We start from the raw sequence: 9,768 nt of genomic DNA, 5'->3' as shown, positions 1-9,768 counted from the left end.
TCAAAGCTTTTCTTCGACTTACCCTTTCTTCCATCGTTTTTTTTTTTGTAGCCTTCGTCTTCTTGAGGGGGTTGACATGGTTTCCTTGGATGATCCCAGCAACCGATGACGAGGGATAAGGCCAGGAATTGTGTGCTGAACAAAACGAACGAAGGGGCTTCCAAATGAGAGCCAAGAAAGAAAAAAAAATCACAACACAACCCCTTCGATGCGAAAGTCCACCTTCGCGTTTTTTTTTATTTTTTTATCCATCGCTTTTTCTTACTCGGACCATAATTTTTCTAAAGCCAAAAAAAACGAGAATCGTCGTTATTCTTCGAACTTGATATTGCTAACCCTCCTCCTCAGTGATGGTGATGGTCGATTGTTGCGGTTTTCGGGTTTCGGTCACAAGAAAATACCAAATATTTACTTTTAATTTTGTTTTATTTTTTTTTTCTTTCCTTGCACTTGGTACTTTGCCTATCCTTTTCAAACGAACTTTTTCTTGTTTGAAGTCCGTTGGTGATATTTTGGCGAGATTTATGGCATCGACTTGGAGTCAAAAGTGGGTGCTGTCCATATTGTGTGACCGTAGCATAAATCTACTCAGATTGGGGACAGTTTTATTCAAATATCTCTGACAACAATTTTTCCTTACAATACTAGTAATTCTCGTTTTACAAATTGAAGAATTCGAGAGAGAGATCCTACAAAAAACGAAATTAAAGAACAAACTAATACTGACTAGTTGTTACTTAGTGTCTGGTTTCTAGAACTTCTAGGCGAGGTTCGTTGTCTTCAGCCGGCTTTTTCTTGTCCCTCCGACGATCCAGCATCCGCTCCACGCAAGGCGAAAACAGTTTTGGGTTCATCTTGTAGGGGTCGTTGGCTCCGACGATGAAGGAAACTATCACGGCAATGACCATCGTTATAAGGGCCCCCATCAGGGTGTACCACAGATAGGAGATGTGGTAGAGGGCGAATTCAGGTTCACTGTAAAAGTATGGAGAAAAAACAAAAGTTTAAAATCAAAGTTTTCAATCCAATTGTCATAGGCTCAGCACTGGGTCGGATCAGTCAAGGTTCGATATGAAAAAAAAATGAATGTCAGGTTATTTAAAGTAAACATCAATTTTATCAATTTTATCAGTTTAGTTAATTTTGTCAATTTTGTCAATTTTGTCAATTTTATCAACTTTGTCAATTTTGTCAATTTTGTCAATTTTGTCAATTTTGTCAATTTTGTCAATTTTGTCAATTTTGTCAATTTTGTCAATTTTGTCAATTTTGTCAATTTTGTCAATTTTGTCAATTTTGTCAATTTTGTCAATTTTGTCAATTTTATCAATTTTATCAATTTTGTCAATTTTGTCAATTTTGTCAATTTTGTCAATTTTGTCAATTTTGTCAATTTTGTCAATTTTGTCAATTTTGGCAATTTTGTCAATTTTGTCAATTTTGTCAATTTTGTCAATTTTGTCAATTTTTTCAATTTTGTCAATTTTGTCAATTTTGTCAATTTTGTCAATTTTGTCAATTTTGTCAATTTTGTCAATTTTGTCAATTTTGTCAATTTTGTCAATTTTGTCAATTTTGTCAATTTTGTCAATTTTGTCAATTTTGTCAATTTTGTCAATTTTGTCAATTTTGTCAATTTTGTCAATTTTGTCAATTTTGTCAATTTTGTCAATTTTGTCAATTTTGTCAATTTTGTCAATTTTGTCAATTTTGTCAATTTTGTCAATTTTGTCAATTTTGTCAATTTTGTCAATTTTGTCAATTTTGTCAATTTTGTCAATTTTGTCAATTTTGTCAATTTTGTCAATTTTGTCAATTTTGTCAATTTTGTCAATTTTGTCAATTTTGTCAATTTTTTCAATTTTGTCAATTTTATCAATTTTATCAATTTTGTCAATTTTGTCAATTTTGTCAATTTTGTCAATTTTGTCAATTTTGTCAATTTTGTCAATTTTGTCAATTTTGTCAATTTTGTCAATTTTGTCAATTTTGTCAATTTTGTCAATTTTGTCAATTTTGTCAATTTTGTCAATTTTGTCAATTTTGTCAATTTTGTCAATTTTGTCAATTTTGTCAATTTTTTCAATTTTTTAAAAATTTCGTCAATTTTGTCAATTTTGTTAATTTTGTCAATTTTGTCCTTTTTTTTATTTTTGTAAATTTTTTCACTTTTTCAAATTTGATCAGTTCATTCATTGTCTTATTTTTTGTTAAATTTGTCAGTTTTGTCGTCGACTTAAATTTTTTTAAATTTAGACAATTCTATCATTTATACTTTTTACTTTTATAATTTTTTGCCGTTTTTGATAATTTTGAAATTTTGTGGAAGATTTTTCGGTTTCGCTAGTTTTGTCAATTATTGTTGTTTTGTTTTAGATTTTCTTAAATGTGTCCTAAAATTCGGATAAGATCCAGACAAATCTGAACAAAATCTAAGCTTTTTTCGAATAAAGTGAGATTTTTAGACAAATCACTTCAAATCTCATTTTGTATCAGAGCACATCAGCAGAGTATAAACAGCTTTTTTGTCTAATTAGATACGAAATTACAGTCTTTGACAAAGCTGTTCAACGGAACATTCTTTTTATATAATTTATAAATTGGTATAAAAACTATAAGCAGACTCGGTTCTTTACTAGAAACTTAAATGATGATGATTTTTCAGAACAAAATATTCATGCAAACAAAAAAGTTCAAATTTACTAATATAAACGTTACTTACAAATTTTACAAAAAAGTATGGAGGAATTTTGAACCAAAGCAAAGTTTTTTAGTCTTGATAAATTCAAAATTGACCCCAAATCGACACAGTCTATGGCTTCCAGAGTGATTCCAGAAAAAGTGTCACTGCTAAATCAAAAATAGTTTAGAACAAAACCATATGTGAAAAAATGTTTTTTCTAATGAAATCGTCGTTAAAATGTCTAATTTGCATAGCTTATGGCACTATCAATGTAAGATATTCAGACACATAAAGTAAACCAATGCATAAACATTCTATGTTAATCCGTGAAGTTCTTTAATGAAGACAACTTATAGAAATTTCAATAATTATAGACCTTTCACTGAATTGTTTAGGCCATTTGATGTAACGGGATGTTAAGGTAAGTGCACTAATTTGTTAATAACAGACCTCACGTTTCTGTTTGACATTAAAACGCTGCATTTGCAATCAAAGCTTTTATCTTTCCATCAACATTTCAATTATAGGTCATTTGAATAAAATTCATTTGGCGAAGTAGATAGTCAAAACTGACAAATTTACTACACACGGTAATGAATGGGGGTTCCCAGTTATGTACACAAAAAAATGTTATGAACTGCAACGGTCAGTTGTTTCAGTTGTTTTTCAAACCAAAACAATACGGTGCAACAGTCTAAACAGAATGCACTTGTTCGTCAAGTACACAAACAAATAAACAAACGAAAAAATCCCAAATATTTTAAGTGCATCCAGCAAAATGCATTTAACTTACCTCGCCGGCGTCGCTTGAGTGGACGTCGTCGTCGTGTTCATCGCCAGCATACTCATCGGTTCAGACGCTATAAAGTGATAGCTACAACCCTGCGTATCCACCGGCTTGGTTTCGAACGTCATTTCTCCAGTGGCGATGGCGATCTGTGCCTTAAAGCAAATCCACGCCATCACAACCAACCCGATCGTTCCTCCCACAATCGCACCCTGTTGATAAAAACAATTAAAATAGTTGTTCGGAACAAGATTTTAGAGAAAAAAAATACTTACAGTTCCATTGGCCCATGGGATCAATACTCCGAGAGTGAAGATCCCCAGAAGAGGTCCATTACTTACGCTTCCCAAACTCATCGACAGTTGAAGAACGGCACCAAGCTTTTCGACCACAAGCACCAGACAGACGCAGATGACTCCAAAAACTCCCACAACTGATCGCATGATGATCCTTGGGAGAAAAAAGTCAATTTTTATGATATCTTGCGCTTGATTGTATTTACAGAAGGGAAAAACATAAAAAAAAAAATAATGAAATGAAGCATATGAAAAAAGGTTTTTAAAAACATTCCATAAAATTTTACAATTTTCGAATGAAGAACAATTCAGAGATTTCGCAAAAAGAAACACAAAAAATGACAAAAATGACAAAAATGACAAAAATGACAAAAATGACAAAAATGACAAAAATGACAAAAATGACAAAAATGACAAAAATGACAAAAATGACAAAAATGACAAAAATGACAAAAATGACAAAAATGACAAAAATGACAAAAATGACAAAAATGACAAAAATGACAAAAATGACAAAAATGACAAAAATGACAAAAATGACAAAAATGACAAAAATGACAAAAATGACAAAAATGACAAAAATGACAAAAATGACAAAAATGACAAAAATGACAAAAATGACAAAAATGACAAAAATGACAAAAATGACAAAAATGACAAAAATGACAAAAATGACAAAAATGACAAAAATGACAAAAATGACAAAAATGACAAAAATGACAAAAATGACAAAAATGACAAAAATGACAAAAATGACAAAAATGACAAAAATGACAAAAATGACAAAAATGACAAAAATGACAAAAATGACAAAAATGACAAAAATGACAAAAATGACAAAAATGACAAAAATGACAAAAATGACAAAAATGACAAAAATGACAAAAATGACAAAAATGACAAAAATGACAAAAATGACAAAAATGACAAAAATGACAAAAATGACAAAAATGACAAAAATGACAAAAATGACAAAAATGACAAAAATGACAAAAATGACAAAAATGACAAAAATGACAAAAATGACAAAAATGACAAAAATGACAAAAATGACAAAAATGACAAAAATGACAAAAATGACAAAAATGACAAAAATGACAAAAATGACAAAAATGACAAAAATGACAAAAATGACAAAAATGACAAAAATGACAAAAATGACAAAAATGACAAAAATGACAAAAATGACAAAAATGACAAAAATGACAAAAATGACAAAAATGACAAAAATGACAAAAATGACAAAAATGACAAAAATGACAAAAATGGCAAAAATGACAAAAATGACAAAAATGACAAAAATGACAAAAATGACAAAAATGACAAAAATGACAAAAATGACAAAAATGACAAAAATGACAAAAATGACAAAAATGGCAAAAATGACAAAAATGACAAAAATGACAAAAATGACAAAAATGACAAAAATGACAAAAATGACAAAAATGACAAAAATGACAAAAATGACAAAAATGACAAAAATGACAAAAATGACAAAAATGACAAAAATGACAAAAATGACAAAAATGACAAAAATGACAAAAATGACAAAAATGACCAAAATGACCAAAATGACAAAATGACAAAATATACTAAATTTACAAAAACTACAAAAATTATAAGAATTACAAATATTACAAAAGAGTAAAAAACTTTAAAAAATTCACAAATGATAGTACAATACAGAAAATAGAATTTTCCATTTAGTTTTTTTTCTTTGTTCAAATTTATGTTGATTTCAGAAATTTTTGTTATTTTGGTTTCTACTCTTTGTTATGTGTTATACATTTTAATGTGTTTTACAGTTTAATAGTTATACATTTAAAAGTGTATTGAAAATTGTATGGAACAACCTAGTGAATATAAAGTTAGAATTGTTTCATTTATCTGGTCTGGATTGATTTTATATAGTACTGTCCTTAATTTAAGCTCCCTACTGCATACGAGCCCATATACAGTGAGCAAAACAACAAAAATATCACTATGGTATTTGCTTGTTAAAATATGAATGATTGAAAATTGTCAATGATTTCTGTTTGTTAGTAAAATTGAGAATCACTGATATGAATTTAAATTTTGATTAGCAAATTTTGTTCCACACTTCATCTAGCCACACAAATGTAACACACATCAAACACAATGCGAATCAATAGCTAGGTAGAAAATCGAACTGATGTGTTCGATCGTTCTCGAGCTGATCGGTCTATTCGACTGCAGATTTCACCGAGGCAACACATTGTGCCTGATCGCGCGCGAAATACAAGACTTTTCCAACTAAGAATAAAATTCAAGTTTCATTTAAGTTGGATGTTCGTTGTATATTTCGTTGGTGACAAACCGAGTTATCGGGAAAGATCGAAATTCGATATAATACAATTGTCGAGTGAACCAAGTGGGAAACTCAGTTGCACAGCAACACGGTTGCGAGTCTTACAAGGTGTACTCAAAGTGTCAGGAGGGCTTCTCATTCGAATGGACAAAGTGCTGATTTTCACGTACATTAATGGTCCTTCGAGCCGGATGAGAGCCTTTTCCGTGAAAATTATCACGACAAGTGAAAAACCGCGAAGAATAAAGCTTACAAGGCGTGGAAATCACAACGTGATTGACGCCATTTTGTAGGCGGCCTGGGGTTATTGTGCGAAAGCCTTTGTGTGAAGCCATTGTCCATAGTGAAAAGATCCATTGTGGTGGGAATTGGCTTGGGTTTCTGGGCCACGTGTTCCCGCAAAGTGAATATATGGCGAAATATAGCCCTGAAATAACGCGAAATTTGGGCAAATAAAGGTGTAAATCACACCGTTGCAAGGCAAGAAAAGTGTGATTGAGCACACGTGGTTGGAAATATAACGGCCAAGAGTGATCAGGGGTAAAGAAAGAAGAGAAAGAAAAGAAAGCGTTCCTGAGTAAGCAGATAAAAGTGATCGGCTAGCAGATATAGCCAAAAGTGATCGGCATTACCAGCATCACAAAATTTTGCCGTCGGTAATTTGCCATATTGCTGGTGAGTGGGTTGCTTCGCACATCGGAGCGAAGGAACGGCGAAACGATGAGCGACGAAGAAGGAAAGGATTTGATCGTAGCCAAACTCCGTCAGCGGCTCTCAAACTTGATGGAGTCTAATGGAATGGAAATTTTCCTGAACAAATACAAACCGGAGGATCACCAATGTCAGGCTCAGGTAAGGTTAGACAAACTGGAAGAATAGAAGTCGCAGCCGAACTGGAATCCTATTCGTCCAAATCCGAGGTAATTTCTGTTCAGAAAGAACGCTTCAAGTTTGAAACATATTATTTCAACTTCAAAGTGGCTTTGCAATCAAAACTCCCCAAACAACAATCTGGCCCCATTCCACCGGCTCCGCCTCTTCCCCAAGGAACTTCTGCCCCCACAGGCTCCGCCATTCGCTATCCCGAACTGCCGCTCCTGAAATTCAGTGGTCGACCGGAAGATTGGGTTTCTTTCCGTGATAGTTTCTACGCTGGTGTTGTAAGTCGTCCGGAAATCAGAGGTGTGGACAAGTTGCAGTATCTTAAAAGTCTTGTGCAAGGTGAAGCTTCCCGTTTGATCGGCCACATTGAAGTGAGCGAAGAGGGCTACAACACGGCTTGGAAACTGCTGATTCGCCGATATGAAAGCCAACGTCGTTTAGTTTTTTGTCATATTCAAGGTCTTCATGACACTCCAGCAATGCAGAGAGAGAGCAGTGATGAACTTTTAAAATTAATCGACAGTTTTGAGGAGCATTTGGCAAATCTTCGCAGACTTGGAGAACCAGTCGATCAGTGGAGTTCTCGCTTAGTTTTTGATCTCTACATTCGTCTTGATTCCAACACAAAGCGTGAGTGGGACCGGCATTGCAATGCGATCGACTCGAGGGAATACAGTGATAGCACAACGAAGAAGGAGTTTGAAGGAGATACTATGCCATCTTATGAAGATTTGCTGGGCTTTTTACAAGGGTATGCGAAAGTTCTTCCTACGTCAAGGCAATATTCTTCTTCTTCCAAATTCGAACGTAATCCAAGAGCTAGCAGCTCCGTTCGTGTAGCGTCGCATTTTACATCTGGGTCTGATCGGTCAAATACAACATCGAACGGGTGCTATCAATGTGGCCAAATGCACTACATCTACCAATGTCCGGGGTTCCTCCATCTATCTCTTCGACAAAAATATGATCTCGTCAACAGCAAGGGTTTGTGTACTAATTGCCTCCGTACAACGAAACATACATTCCGCTCCTGCCCTTCGCGGAATTGTAGCAAGTGTCCTCAGAAACACAACACTCTTCTTCATGATTCTCGAGCCGATCAACAGCGTGGTTCCAATTATTCGTCTGGTCAACAAAACAGGCAATTTAGCGGGCAGCAACAACAGCGCGGAAGCCAAAGTCAGCAAGGTGCGATTCATCAAGGTGCAGGTCAACAAAGTGCAAATTCCCAAAGTGCAAGTCAACAAGGTGTTTCATTTTCCGCTACTCCAGCAATCCAAGCGTCCTACACTTCCCAAACAAATCAGTCCCCGCAACAAGTCGTTCTGCTACCAACTGCGTTTGCCAATGTAGAGGACGGACAAGGCAAAATTCTACGAACAAGGTGTTTACTCGATTCAGGTTCACAGTGTCATTTTATCTCCCACGATCTATGTCAGAAATTAAAACTACCTCGCCGAAGAACCCCATTCCCGATTGTTATTTCTGGCATTGGAAAATCAGCGTCAGCGTAGAAATTTCCTCCTTGCATTCCGACTTCCGTGTTAAATTACAAGTGTTGGTGCTCCCAGATATCACAGTAAAATTGCCAATAGAGGATGTTCCCATCGCAGATTGGCCTATTCCTGAACAGACAACACTCGCTGATCCTACATTTCACAAGTCTAGCGGTTGATATAATCGTTGGTGCTGAGTATTTCTTCCGCATTCTTCAGTACGGTCGTATAGAACTCGGTGACGGATTACCTCTTTTGCAAAACACCTTATTAGGGTGGGTCGTCTCCGGAGGTTTCGGAAAGGATTTTACCCAAAAGGCTCTTTGCAATCTCAGCCGCTCTAAGACGTTAGATGACATGGTGAAACGATTTTGGCATTTGGAGACCAGTCATGATCTTCGAGGATGGTCCTTGGATGAAAAAGCTTGCGAAAAGCATTTTGTTGACAACACAGTGCGGAATTCGGAAGGTCGGTATGTGGTGAAACTCCCTAAAAGAACAGATCTGGTTGGTCGTCTTCAGGACAACCGGTTTAATGCGGAACGTCGATTTTATTTGTTGGAACGCAAATTGCAGGCTACTCCAGAGTTAAAGGTACAATATCTCCAATTTATGGCCGAATATGAGACTCTTGGGCACATGAGAGAAATCAACGATGAAGAACAAAGTGACACACCCCAATATTTTCTACCGCATCATGCTGTTTTACGCCCTGAGAGTACAACAACGAAATTGAGGACAGTTTTCGACGCATCGTGTAAATCCAAGTCGGGTCTTTCTCTTAACGATGGACCAACTATTCAAGATACACTTGTGGCAATAATTTTGAGGTTCCGGATGTTTCCCTACGTTGTAGCAGCCGACATTACCAAAATGTATCGGCAAATTCTAGTCGACCCCACAGATCAGCCGCTACAGAGAATCCTATGGCGGCAATTTCCCGACGAGCCCTTGAAGACATATCAGCTTTTAACTGTTACCTACGGCACTAACTGTGCGCCTTTCCTAGCCACCAGAGTGCTGAAGCAGCTAGCAGAAGACGAGGCTACTAATTATCCCTTGGCCGCAGCAGTCGTACATAAGGGATTTTATATGGACGATGTCCTCACCGGAAGTCGAGAAGTGCAGGAGTTGAAAGAAACCGTCAAACAGCTTGACGAGTTGATGAAGTCGGCAGGCTTCAAATTAGCAAAATGGGCATCTAATTGCACGGAAGTGCTTCGAGAAATCCCTCTACAAAACAAGCGAGAGGAAGAAGAGCTAGAGCTAGACCATGAAAGCTCTGTTACCACTCT

General features: G+C 35.5%; 1 protein-coding gene across 1 annotated transcript in view; it reads right to left on the bottom strand.

The window, feature by feature from the left end:
* Positions 1-434: 434 nt before the first annotated feature.
* LOC129755091 (sodium-coupled monocarboxylate transporter 1-like) overlaps positions 435-9,768 on the bottom strand; it is a 33,846-nt gene continuing 24,512 nt past the window's right edge. The window contains exons 5-7 of the mRNA XM_055751423.1: positions 3,746-3,920; positions 3,477-3,682; positions 435-975 (exon numbers count right to left, since the gene is read on the bottom strand). Of these exons, the coding sequence (XP_055607398.1) occupies positions 738-975; positions 3,477-3,682; positions 3,746-3,920 (619 nt within the window). The 3' untranslated portion in view covers positions 435-737. The remainder of the gene's footprint in view (positions 976-3,476; positions 3,683-3,745; positions 3,921-9,768) is intronic.

This window comes from Uranotaenia lowii, chromosome 3 (genome assembly GCF_029784155.1).
Source record: "Uranotaenia lowii strain MFRU-FL chromosome 3, ASM2978415v1, whole genome shotgun sequence".
In the NCBI taxonomy this organism is placed as follows: domain Eukaryota; kingdom Metazoa; phylum Arthropoda; class Insecta; order Diptera; family Culicidae; genus Uranotaenia; species Uranotaenia lowii.
The sequence above is the reverse complement of the archived record's forward strand: the minus strand, read 5'-3'. Positions and strand labels throughout refer to the sequence as shown.